The sequence below is a fragment of the Colossoma macropomum genome, unplaced genomic scaffold (genome assembly GCF_904425465.1).
Source record: "Colossoma macropomum unplaced genomic scaffold, Colossoma_macropomum, whole genome shotgun sequence".
Taxonomy (NCBI): domain Eukaryota; kingdom Metazoa; phylum Chordata; class Actinopteri; order Characiformes; family Serrasalmidae; genus Colossoma; species Colossoma macropomum.
The window spans coordinates 34,113,709-34,133,961 of NW_023494801.1; the positions used below are offsets into that span (position 1 = coordinate 34,113,709).

Below are 20,253 nucleotides of genomic sequence, written 5' to 3' on the forward strand. Positions count from 1 at the left end.
TTACCTTTTTTAATGGTTTACTTAGTCAGCATGTATGGTTGGACAGTTACACCACCTGACATTTTCAGACTTTTTTAGAGTTTTAAAAGAAATTAAAATGAATTTTATATGGATGCACTGAACACTGTTTGACATAAAAGAGGTATTGTTGAGTAATTCAATATATTTCATGTATTTATTAAATTATTTTGGGGAAAATAATGGACTTGGACACAAAAATGCATGTTGTGTCACTGACCCATAAATAGACCCATAAATGGGCTCAGTGGGCTGTTGAGGTTTGTTGGAGTTTGTCTGAATGGGATGATCATTGTGTCTCTTCTAAAATAAGAAGTCTGATTTCTTTTTTGCATGTGTTTCCAGGCAGCCACTAAGTGCGACAGTATGACTCTGACCCCCGGCCCATGGCTCGGGCTGCCCGCTGTACCGGCCGTCACACTCTACAGACATGAGGACCCTGCGCTGGTTAGTAAATCCACATTACTGTACCGGAAGAAGTACATTGAGAAACCACAAAGGAAGAGAAAAGAAGCTGACTGACTTTGAAAACTAACCATACGGTTCCTAATCGAGATTTGAGTGACACAAATTAGTTTTCTTCACTTCACTCCACTTTAGACATACAGTATCAGTCAGGTGTGTGAGCCACTTTTCATAACCTTAAATATATTTTTATCTAAAAGCTTATACTCAAACGCTTGTTATTAGTTCCTACACTGCAAAAAATGGTATCTTCACAAGTGAAAACATCTTAAATCTTTTCAGTACATCTAATATTTATCATTTTGAGATTGTTGTAAGAATATTATAACTTATTTCTAGACATTTTACTTGTTTTAAGTAATTTTATCCACTGAAATTGTCTGATTTTCATTGGCAGATAACATTTCCTATTCCAGGACAAAATGTAGATGATGTAGCAAAATTATTACCCAATAGAAGAAGATAATTTCGGTAACACTTTCTATGAATGTCGCATTCGTAAGCATCTATAAACACATTTATAACATGTTATAATGTATTCATAAGGCATTATAAACGTGGTTGTGAATATTTATAAAAAAGAATACCACTGAATTACACTTTATAGCCATGTTTATTATACATTATGAATTGTTAATATAATGCATTATAAATAGTGTTAATAACATGTTATAATGTCAGTGCCAAAGAAGTCAGTCCCAGCTTGGAGAGCGTAAAGTAAAGACAAATACCAAGCTAACGGTGGTGAACATTACCTTTCCCACATTGGGTAAAACACTGATGGCAGCTCTAGTTTAAACTCTGACATTTGAAGCCTGTAATGTGCTTTACTGTGAATGTTTTAGTGTTTCAGTAAATCCTTCAGTAAATACTTCAACTTGAAGCCTCACTCTGAACACTGGAGGAGGCTTTAGTACAGTACGCTTCACTTTACTTAGAGCGGACAAATACGACTTATGAGTTCTTATAACTTGTTATGAACAGTACTTATAATGTATTATGTTAACAATTCATAATGCAAAATAAACATGGCTATAATGTATGATGCATTTTTATAAATATTTATAGCTATGTTTATAATGTCTTATGAATGCATTATAACATGTTATGAATGTGTTTATAGATGCTTACAAAGGTGACATTCATAGAAAGTGTTACCAATAATTTCACCAGATAAAATAATGTAAAAAAGGTATAAATGTCTGGAAATAGGTTATATAATTGTGTAATGTTTATACAATAAATTTCAAAATGAGACATTTTTTTATATATTTGACTCGATTTAATTAGTTTGAAAGATATTTTTTGCTGTCTAGTAGACAAATTTATATTCCATATGTGTTGTTTCGTAGTTTCTATGTTTTTAAGTTTTTCTCTCTCCCTCTTCCTCTCTCTCTCTCTCTCTCTCTCTCCTCTCTCTCTCTCTCTCTCTGTCTCTCTCTCTCCTCTCTCTCCCCCTCTCCCTCCCTTAGTCTCTTGCAGCAGGTCTAACGTCCAGTCAGCCGGTGGAGAAGCTGCGTGCTCTGCCCCTCTGGCTGTCCCTGCAGTACCTGGGGCATGATGGGATTGTAGAGAAGATTAGGCATGCGTCCCAACTCGTGAGTACACATCTCAAATTTCGTCCCTGTTCACTATATAGCGTACTAGATAGGTCCTAAAAACCAAATAGTACTGTACACTGAGGTTCCAGTCTACCCTAGTATCAACGATCACTGGACATTTTGTACCGTGTAGGTGCTCTTTGTAGGTTTACACTTACAGACTGCAGCCCCCCTTTACTCCTTCATCGTTGGTCAGTTTCTGAAAACAGGACCACTGTGGTCCAGATATTACTTGGGTGGTGTTTCATTCTCAGCACAGCAGTGACACGTACATGGTAGTGTATGTGGTGCTGGTATGAGTGTATCAGACACGCCAGTGTCACTGCTAGGTTTAGAGTGCAGCTCCACCCAAAAATATCCAGCTAAGAGCAACTCTGTGGTCAGAAACTGACCAATTATAAAGAATTAGAGGATGGCTAACACAAACTGCGCACACACCCATGTCGCTGTCACTGCTGTGCTGAGAATGATCCACCGCCAAAATAATGTTTGGGCAACAGCGGCCCTGTGATCAGAAATTGACCAACTAAAACGTAAAACGTAGCCCGTGCAAAAGTCACGGCACTTTTTACATTTTGTGTTTTGTTTGTTTCCAAAGTGTTAAACTCAGCGTTTGGATACAGCTGTGGGTGTTTCTGATAAAATGGCCAATGAGTACAGATAGAATGTTACAGTGTAAAATAAACTTCCAGCTCACTGTATATTTCACTATTTGGGTGAAATGCACTACATAGGGAGTAGTAGTGCACGATATGGGGAGCGCAAGTGCACTATATGGGGCGTTGTAGTGCACTATATAAAAAGCAGAAGTACATGACATAGGGAGTAGTACTACATGGAGATCAGTGTGCTAGATAAGGAGTAGAAGTGCACTATATAGTGAGCAGTACTGCACTATATGAAGAGTAGAAGTGAACTATATAGAGAGTAGTAGTGCACTCTTTGGGGAGTAGTAGTGAACTATATGAAGAGTAGTAGTGCACTATTTGGGGAGCAGTACTGTACTATAGAGGGCAGTAGTGAACTATATAGACAGCACTAGTGCACTATTTGGGGAGCAGTACTGTACTATATAGAGGGCAGTAGTGAACTATATAGACAGCACTAGTGCACTATTTGGGGAGCAGTACTGTACTATATAGAGGGCAGTAGTGAACTATATAGACAGCACTAGTGCACTATTTGGGGAGCAGTACTGTACTATATAGAGAGCTGTAGTGCACTATATGAAGAGTAGTAGTGCACTATTTGGGGAGCAGTACTGTACTATATAGAGGGCAGTAGTGAACTATATAGACAGCACTAGTGCACTATTTGGGGAGCAGTACTGTACTATATAGAGAGCTGTAGTGCACTATATGAAGAGTAGTAGTGCACTATTTGGGGAATAGCAGTGAACTATATAGACAGCAGTAGTGCATTATTTGGGGAGTAGTAGTGAACTATATAGAGAGCTGTAGTGCACTAAATGAAGAGTAGTAATGCACTATTTGGGGGGTAGTAGTGCACTGAATAGGGAGTATTGGTGTACTCCATAGGGAGTAGTGCACTATATGAGTTGTAATGCATGACAGTGGTGTAGCAGTGTACTGTATGGGGAATAGTAGTGCGCATCATTTGAAATTTGGTGCTAATATGAACCGCTGTATGTAGAGCACTGTAAACATGGCCTAATTGCCAGCTGACCATCCTGACCGATGTGTTGCTGTACAGAGTCAGAAGCTACTGGAGCAGCTGAAGTCACTGAACTGCATAAAGACCTCGGTAAGTAAACAAGCACACTTTAATACTTTCAGCAGCTTGTTGACAAAGCCTCTCTGAGAAATACAGTACCGTACACTGCCCATCAGCAGTCTGGGGACACCTCGCCCTCTCTTACTTTAGATTAATAGTGTTCATATTTCACTGTTACACTTCGGGTGTATTTATCTTCAACGCTTCAGAAAATGTTTTGACTGTTTTTCTTTCAAAACTCTTGTCAAAAGCACAAGACTGAAACTGTTCACGTCCTAATTTGTGGTCTTTGGCAGTATTCACAGAAAAATGGCAAAATCTAAACAGCTTTCTGTCTAATATGGTTCATCATTGCAAACCAACAGAGGAAAAAATGCCTTTTTGAAAAGCTAGATGTCCTCAAACGTCTGACGGGCAGTGTAAACCCACATAATCAAGATTTCTGTCCTTTTTAATTTCTCATCTGTGAGTTTTCCCAAAAGAATAACGTAAACATGTAATTCAGAGACACTTTGAGTGTTATTAGTGAAGAACTCATCAAATTGGCTCATATCTTTAGTCCTTTAATCATTCAGTCTGAGAGAAACTCAGCCCTTTCTCCCTGTCACCATCATCAGGATGTCCTCGACAGTGAACTCTCTCTCCTCGAGGCTTTGAGCATGGTAAAGTGCAGCCAGTGTTGTGAGTCTGTACTGTGTGTGTTGGTGATAGAGCTGGGCGATACGGGGAACAGCATTTAGTGATCAATAGCGTAGTAGAATACCTTCATACTGTGGGAAAGGTGGATAAGGAGAACCATATATCAGTCTTAAAGGCATTATGACAAAAACAACCTGTTTAACTGGATTCATGGTGGAAATATTTGAATTATACATTATATATCTACTATGAATTATTCAGGATCTATAATGAATTATTTTGTATCCACTATGAAATATTCAGTGTCTACTATGAATTATTCAGTATCTACTGTGAATTATTCAGTATCTACTATGACTTATTCAGTAGATACTATGAATTATTCAGTATCTGCTATGAATTATTCAGGATTTATAACAAATTATTCAGTATCTACTATGAATTATTCAGCATCTACTATGAATTATTCAGTATCTACTATGAATTATTCAGTATCTATTATGAATTATTCAGTATCTGCTATGAATTATTCAGTATCTATTATGAATTATTCAGTATCTGCTATGAATTATACAGTAAGCGATATGAATTACTGAATTAGTTGAATGAATGTGTCGTGATAAATTTATGGTTGATGTTACTGAAAGATGAGATTATCGCCCAGTTCTAGTTGGCAGTGGTGTGTGTGTGTGTGTGTGTGTGTGTGTGTGTGTGTGAGGTTCTGCAGTAGTGTGTATTAGTGAGAACCGGGTGCCGTTGGTTTCAGGGTTTGGTGTCTCGCTCGCGGGTCCCGCCTATCTCCGGGGTTTCACTGCGGGACGTCCTGGGCTCGCTCATTCTCTCTATTGTAGGTGGGACCCACCCTCTATCTGCCTGAACTCTCACTCCTCCCTCACCCCCCCCACTCTCTCTCACTCTCTCTCACTCTCTCTTTCTCTCTCGCTCTCTCTCTCTCTCTCTCTCTGCTCGCCCCGTCTCCCCACTGCTCCCTCCCTCACCATGTCCGCCTGCCGCACGGCGTCTGCTCTGAGGGTTTTCTCACCCATCAGTGCATCAGGCATGAGCACAAACATCCGGGGAAACCTCACCTCATAGAGCTTTGATGATTTGCGGGTCATCAGCGCTGGACCTGACTCTGAGGGACTGATGTGCGGATTCGAATCTGACACAGTTCGGCGTTTAAAGCCCCCCAGCTGTAACTCAGATGTAGCTGATCAGCCGAGACGTGTTTGGTGTCTGAAGTTTGTCTCTTTAGTTTTAGACCTGGAGCTACGAGGCTAACGTGGCTAACAAGTAACGGAAGCTAATGTACACCAATTAGCATGGCTTAACCAGCAAGCCGACTGGCTTTTTCTCTAGGAGGGTGGGACTTTCCTCGTAAACAGACGCCACGTTGAGCGTTACGTCACCAGTCATACAAGACCAGACTCCTCCCTCTTTGAATGGGGAGAGGTCAAAATACTCGAAACTGAGGTTAAATTATTGTTTTGAAAGCATAAATGAAATCACTGATAAAATCTGATAAAAATCTCAGAAATAAACAGAAATAAATAGTTAAATTATTAATTAAATCAACTTAAACTTAGGAGTGAAATCAGTTTGTGGTACAGTAATAGCAGTTTGTGGAGGAATGGAGGGATGGGGAAGGAATAAATAAAAGGAAAAGGAGCAGTGATTTTGCTAAAAAATAAAAAAAATGTAAAAGAGAAGCTTAAAGTTGGTGTAATTCTCGTGTTTGGCAGTTAGTTTATTCACTCTGAGATGTAGCTCACATTTCTGCAAAATACACCTCACTAAAATTCTGATCCTGGTTACGGTTCTGCATGAACGGACTGTCTTCAATGAAAGAAAAACAAACAGAGCATTACTGCACGACTGTTTCCGACCAAAACCACTTCAAGACTATTTACAACCTCCAAAGTCGTAAGTCGGAACTTCCGTTGAAGAATCGAAGGCAGCATAAAACTAAAGAAGCAAACCGAACATGTCTTGTCTGAATGTCTATATTTGGTGTAAAGGGGAAGCTGTGTAAACCTAAATTTTGATTTCTGCTGTATTATTTATGATTTAGTTCAGTTACTGGAAAGAAAAGATGCCATTTAAAGATGACATTTTTCGTTAGACATTTAAAAAGCAGGAGGTGCTATTTTTGTTTCGTAATGACACTTTAGACATCATGAACTATTCCCTGCTACACAAATGAGTGTTCAGAAATGGTGTGACACTCATAGTTTCTTCAGGTTCTGAAGCTGATCTTATCAAACCCTCAAAAACAGCACAAACAGGTTTTTTTAGCATTTTGAATTGCTGCCCGCCGGCTGACCAGACAGGAGAAGCTCAGATTTCCGTTCATCTTTTGTTATCGGAAGGAATGTGGACTGAAAAGACAAGGAAGAGGAAGAGACAGTGTTCCAGTAAGCCTTCGGTGATAGACAGGGCTGTTTATGCCCATCATAACCTGTCGCAGCTCATACTGTTAGCACTTGGAGGGAGGCTGTTCTTGGTTTTTCACCAGGTCTGTGAATAATTTAAAAACTTCATATTAAAGAAAACTTGTTATATTATATTATATTATATATATTCCTTGTTATATTTTGGAATGAAACAGTTTTGGCCCTTTAAAACGGGGAGCTGACGGCTGTATCTGAAGGTCCTGTACGGATTATTTGGTCATTGTTCAGAAGGTTGACCGTAGGCTGTTAGAACGTCACTCATGGATCCAGCGTAACATTCCAGCACCAGTGCATGACTTCAGGTCGAGAGCCATGTGGTCCAGTTTAACCCCTCTGCCCAGCGCCTCACACTAAAACTCTCCATGACATCACATCAGAATGTTTCAGACCTAAAGCTCAACCTGAACGAGCCACAGACGAGTGCTGCTTACTGCATGACATAAAAACTCCTGCTGAGATTCATATTCATATATAAGTGTCAAAAAGGTGTGTTAGATACCATGTCTTTCTCTCTGTCTCTCTCTCTCTCTCTCTGTCTCTCTCTCTCTATCTCTCTCACTCTTCTCTCTCTCTCTCTTCCTTTCTCTTCATGTTTTCAGGTGGAAGATGAGCTGAGTTCTCCTGTGGTGGTGTTCAGGTTCTCCCAAGATAACAGTTCAGGTGACGTTTCTGTTTTCTCTCTTGACAAAGGATGGATAGATGGGTGGACTGAAGGATGGATGGATGTGTGGATTGGTAGATGGATGAGTGGATTGGTGGGTGGGTGCATTAAAGGATGGGTGGATTGGTAAATGGATAGATGGGTGCATGTCTGGATGGGTTGATTGATGAATAGATGGAAGGAAAGATGTGTGGATGAGTGCATTAAAGGATGAGTGGATTGATGGATGGATTGGTGGGTGGATGTGTGGATTGGTGGCAGGTGAAAGGATAGATTGGTGGATGCATTGGGTAAATTGTCAGATTGGTAAATGGATAGATGGATTGGTGGGTGGATGTTTGGAAGGATGGATGGGTGGATTGCTGGATAGGTGCTTTAAAGGATGGAAGGATTGGTGTGTGGATGGATGGGTGAATTGATGGCTTGATAGATGTGTGGATGGATGGATTGATGGATAGGTGGATTGATGGATGGATGGGTGAATTGATGGATGTGTGGATGGTTGGAGGATGGATTGATGGATAGGTGGATTGATGGATGGATTGGTGTGTGGATGGATGGGTGAATTGATGGATGGGTGGATGGATGGATTGGTGAGTAGATGGATGGGTGGATTGGTGGATAGGTTCATTAAAGGATGGATAGATTGGTGTGTGGACAGATGTGTGAATGGATGGATGGATGGATTGGTGAGTAGAGGGATGGGTGGATTGGTGGATAGGTGCATTAAAGGATTAATGGATTGGTGTGTGGACAGATGTGTGAATGGATGGATGGATGGATTGGTGAGTAGAGGGATGGGTGGATTGGTGGATAGGTGCATTAAAGGATGGATGGATTGGTGTCTGAATGTATGGGTGAATGGATGGCTGGATGGATGGATGGATGGATGGATGGATTGGTGAGTAGATGGATGGACCGGTGGGTGGATGTGTGGGTGGATTGGTGGATTAGTGGATTGGTGGATGGATGGGTGAATAGATGATTGGATTGGTGAACAAAGGAATGGATGGATTGGTTGATGGACGGTTAGATGGTTTGGTGGAATGAACGAATGAAATGATCGAATGGACGAACCTTTTCTTTTCCGATACTGATATTGATACCCTGAGTATTACCTGACTAGTATTGAGTATTACCTAACTACTCAGCCACTCAGGAAGAGCCACACATCACGGTGAGAGTGAGTCTGTTTCAGGATCAGATCACATTCCTTCTCTTAGTAGTTCAGTATCTCATCTAGCATTTTCTGTCTGATCTTATCCGCCCTGATAAATCCATCAAGACATGGAGATATCATATATAAACACAGCCAAAATGACCTGCAGTATTAGTGTACATAAACAAAGTCACTTTAAAAATCATCTTTTACCCCTGTATGATTTTTTTCCCACAGCGTCCAGTGGCGGCTCTGTGGAGGGATATTTTGCAGGAGAGAGAGAGGCGCAGGACGCCCTCAACAGATGGGTAAGAGCACAACTCATTAACAGAATCACTGTACAGACGCGAGTCTGTAGGACGAGAAGGCAGTAAACCTGGTTTAAGATCATTTGAACTGGAGTTAAATGAGATTACAGCATAAGAAGGGTGTTAAATGAACTCTGTGGCTGATATCTGTCTTAGTACAGGAGCTGCCAGGCTGATGTGGAGGTGTGTGCAAGTGTTTGAACACTACTGGTCAAATCACAGTTTCCAAGTGAAAATACGTTTAATTTAATAAGCTTAAAGTTATTTGGTGTTTGGGGTGTTTCTATTGGTCCATTCATCATGAGATGTTCACATTGTGTGAAGGACAGCTGCTTTGATCAAATGGCATATATAGAGATATACACTGCTGCTGCTGCTGCTGTTTTTAGCTATGATGTGGCTTAGCAACACCTTAGCGACCACCTGGAATAAAATAGCAATGGCCTAGCAACACCTTAACAACCACCTGGGATAACATAGGAATGGCCTAGCAACACCTTAACAACCACCTGGGATAACATAGGAATGGCATAGCAACACCTTAGCAACCACCTGGAATAAAATAGGAATTGCCTAGCAACACCTTAGCAGCCACCTATAATAAAATAGCAATGGCCTAGCAACACCTTAGCAACCACCTGGGATAACATAGGAATGGCCTAGCAACACCTTAGCAACCACCTGGAATAAAATAGCAATGGCCTAGCAACACCTTAGCAACCACCTAGGATAACATAGGAATTGCCTAGCAACACCTTAGCAACCACCTGGAATAAAATAGGAATTGCCTAGCAACACCTTAGCAACCACCTGGAACAAAATAGGAATGGCCTAGCAACACCTTAGCAACCACTTGGAATAAAATAGCAATGGCCTAGCAACACCCTAACAACCACCTGGAATAAAATAGCAGTGGCCTAGCATCACCTTAGCACCTGCCTGGGATAACATAACACTCTAGCAACACTGTTGCAACCACCTGGAATAACAGCAATAGCCTAGCAACACCTTAGCAACCACCTGGAATAAAATAGCAATGGCCTAGCAACACCTAAACATTCACCTGGGATAACATAGGAATGGCATAGCAACACCTTAGCAACCTCCTGGAACAAAATAGCAATGGCCTAGCAACACCTTAGCGACCACCTGGAATAAGATAGCAATGGCCTAGCAACACCTTAACAACCACCTGGGATAAAATAGCAATGGCCTAGCAACACCTTAGCAACCACCTGGGATAACATAGGAATGGCATAGCAACACCTTAGCAACCACCTGGAATAAAATAGGAATTGCCTAGCAACACCTTAGCGGCCACCTATAATAAAATAGCAATGGCCTAGCAACACCTTAGCAACCACCTGGGATAACATAGGAATGGCCTAGCAACACCTTAGCAACCACCTGGAATAAAATAGCAATGGCATAGCAACACCTTAGCAACCACCTAGGATAACATAGGAATGGCCTAGCAACACCTTAGCAACCACCTGGAATAAAATAGGAATTGCCTAGCAACACCTTAGCAACCACCTGGAACAAAATAGGAATGGCCTAGCAACACCTTAGCAACCACTTGGAATAAAATAGCAATGGCCTAGCAACACCCTAACAACCACCTGGAATAAAATAGCAGTGGCCTAGCATCACCTTAGCACCTGCCTGGGATAACATAACACTCTAGCAACACTGTTGCAACCACCTGGAATAACAGCAATAGCCTAGCAACACCTTAGCAACCACCTGGAATAAAATAGCAATGGCCTAGCAACACCTAAACATTCACCTGGGATAACATAGGAATGGCATAGCAACACCTTAGCAACCTCCTGGAACAAAATAGGAATGGCCTAGCAACACCTTAGCGACCACCTGGAATAAGATAGGAATGGCCTAGCAACACCTTAGCGACCACCTGGAATAACATTAGAATGGCCTAGCAACACCTTAGCGACCACCTGGAATAAAATAGCAATGGCCTAGCAACACCTTAGCAACCACCTGGAATAAAATAGCAATGGCCTAGCAACACCTAAACATTCACCTGGGATAACATAGGAATGGCATAGCAACACCTTAGCAACCACCTGGAACAAAATAGGAATGGCCTAGCAACACCTTAGCGACCACCTGGAATAAAATAGCAATGGCCTAGCAACACCTTAGCGACCACCTGGAATAACATTAGAATGGCCTAGCAACACCTTAGCGACCACCTGGAATAAAATAGCAATGGCCTAGCAACACCTTAGCAACCACCTAGAATAAAATAGGAATGGCCTAGCAACACCTTAGCGACCACCTGGGATAAAATAGCAATGGCCTAGCAACACCTTAGCAACCTCCTGGGATAAAATTAGAATGGCCTAGCGACACCTTAGTAACCCCCTGGGATAAAATAGGAATTGTCCAGCAACACCTTAGCAACCTCCTGGGATAAAAAAGGAATGGCCTAGCAACACCTTAGCGACCGCCTGGAATAAAATAGCAATGGCCTAGCAACACCTTAGTAACCCCCAGGGATAAAATAGCAATGGCCTAGCAACACCTTAGCGACCGCCTGGAATAAAATAGCAATGGCCTAGCAACACCTTAGCAACCCCCAGAGATAAAATAGCAATGGCCTAGCAACACCTTAGCGACCGCCTGGAATAAAATAGCAATGGCCTAGCAACACCTAAACATTCACCTGGGATAACATAGGAATGGCATAGCAACACCTTAGCAACCACCTGGAACAAAATAGGAATGGCCTAGCAACACCTTAGCGACCACCTGGAATAAAATAGCAATGGCCTAGCAACACCTTAGCGACCACCTGGAATAACATTAGAATGGCCTAGCAACACCTTAGCGACCACCTGGAATAAAATAGCAATGGCCTAGCAACACCTTAGCAACCACCTAGAATAAAATAGGAATGGCCTAGCAACACCTTAGCGACCACCTGGGATAAAATAGCAATGGCCTAGCAACACCATAGCAACCTCCTGGGATAAAATTAGAATGGCCTAGCGACACCTTAGTAACCCCCTGGGATAAAATAGGAATTGTCCAGCAACACCTTAGCAACCTCCTGGGATAAAAAAGGAATGGCCTAGCAACACCTTAGCGACCGCCTGGAATAAAATAGCAATGGCCTAGCAACACCTTAGTAACCCCCAGGGATAAAATAGCAATGGCCTAGCAACACCTTAGCGACCGCCTGGAATAAAATAGCAATGGCCTAGCAACACCTTAGCAACCTCCTGGGATAAAATAGCAATGGCCTAGCAACACCTTAGCAACCACCTGGGATAAAATAGCAATGGCCTAGCGACACCTTAGCAACCACCTATAATAAAATAGCAATGGCCTAGCGACACCTTAGTAACCCCCTGGGATAAAATAGCAATGGCCTAGCAACACCTTAGCGACCACCTGGAATAAAATAGCAATGGCCTAGCAACACCTTAGCAACCTCCTGGGATAAAATAGCAATGGCCTAGCAACACCTTAGCAACCACCTGGGATAAAATAGCAATGGCCTAGCAACACCTTAGCAACCTCCTGGGATAAAATAGGAATGGCCTAGCAACACCTTAGCAACCACCTGGAATAAAATAGCAATGGCCTAGCAACACCTTAGCAACTCCCTGGGATAAAATAGCAATGGCCTAGCAACACCTTAGCAACCACCTGGAATAAAATAGCAATGGCCTAGCAACACCTTAGTGACCACCTAGGAATAACATTAGAATGGCCTAGCAACACCTTAGCAACCACCTGGAATAAAATAGCAATGGCCTAGCAACACCTTAGCAACCACCTGGAATAAAATAGCAATGGCCTAGCAACACCTTAGCAACCACCTGGAATAACATAGGAATGGCCTAGCAACACCTTAGCAACCACCTGGGATACCATAGCAACAGTTTGTCAAGCCAGCTTAGTTCGTTCTCAAACTTTCCCTGTTTTTATTTAAATTACATTATTTATAATCAAGAATTTATGACTGAATTTTTCAGTTCGGTTTGAAAGCTGTATAACCGTATGTCTCCTCAGCTGGGTGAGCAGTTGGCTCTGCATGTTCCGGCCAGCGGAGTGGACGTGGTGGAGCTGGAGGATGAAGGAGTCTGTGTGCGCTTTAACCCTTTAATGACCGCCGCAGGTGAGCTTCTCCACAGACACATCGCTGTGTTTCCCAACACGGATGTTTGCGCGAGGTGTGGCAGAGCGTGCAGGAGTTCGTACTCAGATCAGGAAGTTGCCTCATTGTTAACTCAGCCATAAACCATAACTGGACTTTAGCTTCTCCTCAGGGCCATTAGCTGAGCTGTAGTTCTGTCCTAACTGTGCAGAGTTGTGTTCAGTAATCAGATTTGAGTGTATCGCACTGTTTGAGTCACAGCAACATCAGTGTCCCTTTGTGTTGTTGATTTACACCAGCGGTCCAACATGTGTGTGTTTAGAGGACCTGTGTCATTGGAATTCTGGAATAGGTCTGTAAGATAAATCGTGTTTTTATTGCTGTATGAGTTTCCGTGATAAACACATCGTTAGAGCGGCGACAGCAGAACAGATGTAATTACCCCAGATACGCAGAGCCAGAGAGACGTCATTACATCACCTGCTCTCCCACACAGAGGACAAGTAACTTAACCATTCAGCTGAATGACCAGTTACAGAACACACACAGCAGCTCAAACACGCCTCCATCCTGAACCACACACCTGTAAAACACATCAAACAATAGGACTGATCTCACAAGCAGTGTCGTAAGTGTGTGAGGCAGTAATGACTACTGCCACAACAAGCATATTAAATGATTATGCTTTAATAATTACACAACATTTCATGTCCATTTATTAAGTAACGTGTTACCATCTTGGCTGTAAATGTGTCTCAGTATGTGCTGATGAACTAATATAGACTAAACAATGTAATATAAACAAAAACACAGACTGACTTTGCTCTGCTTTAAGCTTTAGATCAGCTGCTTTTCTCGCATCTCCAGCAGGAAACTTTTCCTCAAAAGTAGAACAGTTTCCTCAGTCGAAGTCGCTTCTCATTCGCCAGCTTCTTGTTCAAATTTTCTCGTTCCACCTTAAATGGTGCCTGAGGCGCCAGAATGTAACTGCTGCACCATTTAAGGTGGAACGGGAAAATTTGAACAAGAAGCTGGCGAATGAGAAGCGACTTCAGCTTCGTGACTTTTTAGTGTTTGTCAGTTTCTCACTGCAGATTAAACGTATCAGGAAACCAGCTGGAGTGATTATAAACACTAATCAGTCCATTCATCTCCAAATTATCGATGTTCATCTTAAATCTCTCTCTTTGCCGTTTCGTAGCTACTAGCTAGGCGAGACTGTTGTCTGTGTTGCTATGGTGACCAGCAGTCTGCGCTGATCTTCAGGGTTAAAGGGTGAATCAGCAGTTCTACATTAACTCCAGAGTTTAAGACCATTTATTGTTAAACTGTGTTGAACGATCAGCAGAGCTTTATTTTACTGTAAAGGAGGATTATTTTATTTATACCTACTAATCTGATTCAGCTGTGGAGCCACAACAGGACAGTAAAGGAGCCGCATGTGGCTCCGGAGATGCATGCTGCCAACCCCTGGCCTATATGAGCAGTCATGGGCAGTTGTGACCGGAAGGTCACCGGTTCGATTCCCTCAGCTGACAGTACGTGACTGAAGTGCCCTTGAGCAAGGCACCTAACCCCCAGCTGCTCCCCGGGCGCCATGGATAGGGCTGCCCACCGCTCTGGGCAAGTGTGCTCACTGCCCCCTAGTGTGTACATGGTGTTTCACTGCACGGATGGGTTAAATGCGGAGGTCTAATTCCGATGTGTTCAGACACAGTACACTGTACCTGTGTCACATGCAGTCAGAGGCGCATTACTTTAATAATTTATCGCTTCTCTTATCATCATCGCGATATCCAGCAGCTTTAACGAACATCGCATTTTACGTCAATATCGTGCAGCGCTATAAAAGAATTTAATCATTGTTTGGAAAGTTTGTTTCAAGTTTCAAAGCATGCCTTTCACTCGCCAGTCCATACAGTCCATATATGGAAACTACGCTGCAAAAAAAACAGCTGTATTAAATTTGTTTTTTTTTTTGATGTCAAAAAAAGATCAAAGATTTATTTAAACCTGTTGGTTCAGCCTATAGCAGTTTAGCCCTGCCCATCTGAGTTATGTTAACTCAGCCTGGAATGCTTTTTGAAGCACAATTCAGGACAGCCAATGAGAACAGAGCTTATTTACATACATTAGTGTTAAAGGCACAGTGTGTTCAGTTCTCAGGGATAAAGAAAGGTTAAAAGGGTCATGTGAAAATTAATCAGGGCTGAAAAATCAAAAAGGAAAGTGGCGATCTGATCCTATCAGATTAAAGTGGGCGTGGAGGGGGCGGGGCTTGAGCATCTGCATGTACATCCTGTTACATCTGTTTGTGTATTGTTTGTGGCTCAGTTGCATTGCATATTTTAGTATTAGATTAGTATTTTGCACAAGCACTTTTGTTTTATAATAGAATGTGTTTAATGAAGTCAGAACAATATACAGAGTTCAGTACAATCGAGACGGTTAACGTAAAAAATATCCAAAATCGATTCAAAAAATTACCACAGGATTGAAAATTGCATCAAAATATGTGTATCTTTGCACCCCCTGCGCTAGACTGGCTATAGGTTTGTTCTAGAACTGAGCTAGGAACCTCATAAGTAAGACTGTATGAAGTTCTCCTGACTGTGCTGATGTGTTGTGCAGCGTTAGGTACTCAGGAGTCGGACGTGACGGTGCTGGTGGAGAAGCTGGCCGAGCTGGTTCCTGTGCTGAGCTGCACGCTGCGTTTCAGACTGGAGTTCAGAGAGGAAGTGCTCCAGCACGCTTCTCTGAGCTACATAGAAGACCTGAGCTGGCCTGGCCTCGGCGCTATCAGGTCAGAGACAGAGAACCTCTGCACTCACTCCAGATGTAGTTGGTCAGCCAAGACATGTTTGGTGTCCAAACTGAGCTTCTTTAGGTTTAAACAGCCACTTAATAGCACTAAAGGTCAATAGTCACCCAAATCTTTTCTGTAAATACATCACCAAACCTGCTCAAACCACATCCAGGTCTTGATTAAAGTGGGATTGCACCAATTCAGTGTTTGAGATGTACAGTGGTGGTGATAGGAACCAGGGGTTGCCATGACTACAACACAAATATAGACATTTTATTTACTATCCAGAACCACCAGTGAACCTACACGAGTCTTCTGAGTTTATATGGAATGTTGATGATGGAAAATAGTGGAAAATCTGAAATAATAAGTTTTCTTTGGGGACTATTTTGCCTCACAGCACCCTGCATATTATGTATCCCTCCACCATGAATGGAGTTTAAGGCCAAAATCTTCTCAAAACTCTCATAAAACAGCGTCTCAGTCATCAGGCAGTGAATTCATAACCATTTCATGTAGTAACTTTCTGTGAGGGAGCTTTTAGAGGTGGACGTCTGGTTCCTATCACCACCACTGTGAACAGTTCTGACTCGGTCAGTTTCTCTAGAACAGAGCGTTTCACACCAAACCACTCTGAACGACTCTGTTTACATCTTAACCATTTAATTATACAGAAATATTGAAAAACATGAGTGGAATTCCCCTTCAGTGTTGCGCAGGCTTGTAAATATGACTCACTAAGAAAAAAATGAACCAAAATTTCCCCTTAGTTCCAGTGAGGGGAAATCTTAATGCTTCAGCACCAAGATATTTTGGACAATTGTACACTTCCAGCTTTGTGGGAACAGTTTGGGGAAGAACCTTTCCTGTTCCAGCATGACTGAGCCCCAGTGCACAAAGCAGCTCCATAAAGGCCTGACTGGGTGAGTTTGGTGTGGAAGAACTTGACTGGCCCTCACAGAGTCCTGACCTCAACCCCATCCAACACCTTTGGGATGAACTAGAACGGAGATTGTGAGCCAGACCCTCTCGTCCAACATCATTGTCTGACCTAACAATGCTCTTCTGGATGAATGGACAAAAATTCCCCACAGACTCTCCAACATCTTGTAGAAGCTTCCCAGAAGAGTGGAAGCTGTTAGAGCTGCAAAGGGGAACCAACTCCATATTAATGCCTATGATTTAGAATGGGATTCATTAAAGGTCCTGTAGGTGAGATGTGTAGGTGTCCCAATACTTTTGTCCATGTAGTGAATATCTTCAGTTTGAAAATTTGAGATTAACAGTTTTGAAAACAGTAGTTGCAAAGCTAATCTAGCATCTATATGCTTGCATGACGAGCATGCACACAAAGGGGGGCTGGATTGGGTGAGGAGAGTCAAAATTCTGCACAACACCTGTTGTCTGAAGTGGCTGCCTGTGCTGTTCACTTACACTGTAAAGATTTTTTATTTATATGGCTTGTAGTAAGTCATACTGTGCTCTAAACCACATTGACAAGTCAGCACCACCTTCAGATGCGGTTTGAGAGATGTTTTGTGGATGTATTTACAGAAAAGATTTGGGTGACTATTGACTTCCAGTGCTTTCTAGAACCCTTAGCTTTGTAGCTCCTGCACTAAACTAAAAAAGCAATATTTTAATCCAAAATGTCTTTGCTGATGGACCAAATCTGGGCTAAGTAGAGTATAAACTGTGTAAATTAGATTTTTCGCTGAACTGAGAGAGAACCTGATGCGAGAGAACCTGATGCTGCACTGTTTGTGTTCTGTTTTTAGCTCAGTAGCACATCAAGCCTTTTATGACTCTTAAAAATAAGGGAACTAATAAAAAGAATTCTTTGGAGCGAAGCCACAGCAGAACCACAACCTGTCAGTGGATGTTTATTATATTTACAAAACCCAAATGTGTTTAAAGAACCTCCGCTTGATATAAAGTTCTATGCCAGTTAAAGGGTTTTAGAACCATCTGTCAAAATACAGAAGTCCGAAGCAGCCGTGAGCTGTTGCTATAAGTTTCTGGATTGATATCAACTTAACAGTTTAACAACTTTATCTTGAGATCACAAGATACTTAACTCGTTATTTCAAGATAGCAACTTTATCTTGAGATCACAAGATACTTAACTCAATATCTCAAGATTACAAAAGTTGTTATCTTGAGATTACAAGATACCTTACCCGTTATCTCAAGATAGCAACTTTATCTTGAGATCACAAGATACTTAACTCGTTATTTCAAGATAGCAACTTTATCTTGAGATCACAAGATTCTTAACTCCTTATCTCAAGATTACAAAGATGTTACCTTGAGGTCACAAGATACTTAACTCTTTATTTCAAGATAACAACTTTATCTTGAGATCACAAGATACTTAACTCGTTATTTCAAGATAGCAACTTTACCTTGAGATCACAAGATACTTAACTCCTTATCTCAAGATTACAAAGATGTTACCTTGAGGTCACAAGATACTTAACTCTTTATTTCAAGATAGCAACTTTATCTTGAGATCACAAGATACTTAACTCGTTATTTCAAGATAGCACTTTATCTTGAGATCACAAGATACTTAACTCGTTATTTTAAGATAACAACTTTTGTTATCTTGAGATCACAAGATACTTAAGTCCTTATCTCAAGATTACAAAGATGTTACCTTGAGGTCACAAGATACTTAACTCTTTATTTCAAGATAGCAACTTTATCTTGAGATCACAAGATATTTAACTCGTTATTTCAAGATAGCAACTTTATCTTGAGATCACAAGATACTTAACTCCATATCTCAAGATTACAAAGATGTTACCTTGAGGTCACAAGATACTTAACTCTTTATTTCAAGATAACAACTTTTGTTATCTTAAGATCACAAGATGCTTAACTCGTTATTTCAAGATAGCAAGTTTGTTATCTTGAGATCATAAGATAGTTAACTCGTTATTTCAGTATAACAGTCCAGAAAATTATAGATAGAGCTCATGGCCTCTCTGGATTTCCATAGTCAAAGCACATAGAAACCTTTATTTATTTTTTTTTCATTCACAGAATTACGCAAAATTGAAAGAAATAATGTTGTTGTGTCCAGTAGACACACAATCGAATATAAATTTATAATATAAATTAATTTATAATATAAATTAATTTAGAACATAAACTCTAGACGTGTGTCTTCATTAGTTTCTGAGATATAGAAGCTTTAAAAGTGGGCGTGGCCTTAATTTTTACTTTTAAAAAAATTAGCGCTGTAGGACAAAATGTGGAAACCTTGAACAGTCATAACTTTCCAACTATTGATATTAGATGCATGAACTTTTGAGAAGGTTGTCTTTGGTTTAATGAAAGATTATTCTCGGCTTTAATGTGGGTTTAACTACAAAACAATAAGATAAATGTTTTTCCATTTTATTGCTAAAAAATCTCTGTTTTTTTGCTCTCTATATCTTCACACTGAAGCACATCAGATCAGATCTCTCACACTTGCTGTTTATTACTCATAATAAAGTACACGTTTGGTAACTGGGTACTGAGTTTTGGGTATGAGAACGGACGGTATGTCTGCAGGTACGAGCCCAGGAGGACGGACCTGGAGGAGGGAAAGAGGCAGCAGGAGGTGGAGAAGATCAACAGTGAACTGATGAAGAAGCTGAAGGAACTGGACACTGACCTGGAGTTCTCGACAGGTCAGTCTGTTTACCTTCGTAAGACTTACAGCTTGTGTATAACGTCACTGTGTAAGTCTAATGAACTCTGCTGCCTCGTCCTGCAGGCCCCGAGTTCACCGAGGAGAAGAACTGTATATTCATCGGAGTGGCAGCTGAGGATCTGGATGTGGCCGCTTTAGTGGATACCATTGCATGTGTTGGGAGGGAGATTGAAGAGAGTGGAAAGGTATCGGCAGAAAACATAACCGCAGCGAAAAGTGACAAGAACTTCTTATGAAGAGCAAAGAGTTCTCCTGGACGCCTCCAGCCGTCTTATAGATCATATAGATTTATTACATTTCATCACCAGCACACCAATAATTTAATGAAGTATTGATTAGAAAAAGCAGGTATTGACTACTACAAACAATGCTGGGCTTCCTCACAGAGAGAGCAGGAAATGGTTAAACACACTGACACACACAAAACAACTACTTATTGTGTTAATGTTATTTTTAATGTTGTCTATTATTAGTATTTTTAAAACAAAATAACCAATAATTAATAAAGAACAAAGAATAATAAGAAAAATAATGAATAATAATAATTTTTCAGGTTAGGAAGTGGGTTTTG

General features: G+C 41.2%; 1 protein-coding gene across 4 annotated transcripts in view; it reads left to right on the top strand.

Moving 5' to 3' along the window:
* The window catches only part of pdxdc1 (pyridoxal-dependent decarboxylase domain containing 1), a gene marked incomplete at its 5' end in the record, with an annotated part of 43,558 nt that overhangs the window by 15,356 nt on the left and 7,949 nt on the right, over positions 1-20,253 (top strand). For 2 of the 4 annotated variants that reach the window (XM_036589866.1, XM_036589867.1), the window contains 10 exon segments: positions 364-465; positions 1,956-2,081; positions 3,798-3,848; positions 4,436-4,480; positions 7,510-7,570; positions 8,968-9,038; positions 13,086-13,191; positions 15,802-15,973; positions 19,541-19,659; positions 19,746-19,867. In XM_036589866.1, the coding sequence (XP_036445759.1) occupies positions 364-465; positions 1,956-2,081; positions 3,798-3,848; positions 4,436-4,480; positions 7,510-7,570; positions 8,968-9,038; positions 13,086-13,191; positions 15,802-15,973; positions 19,541-19,659; positions 19,746-19,867 (975 nt within the window). 4 annotated transcript variants of the gene reach the window in all.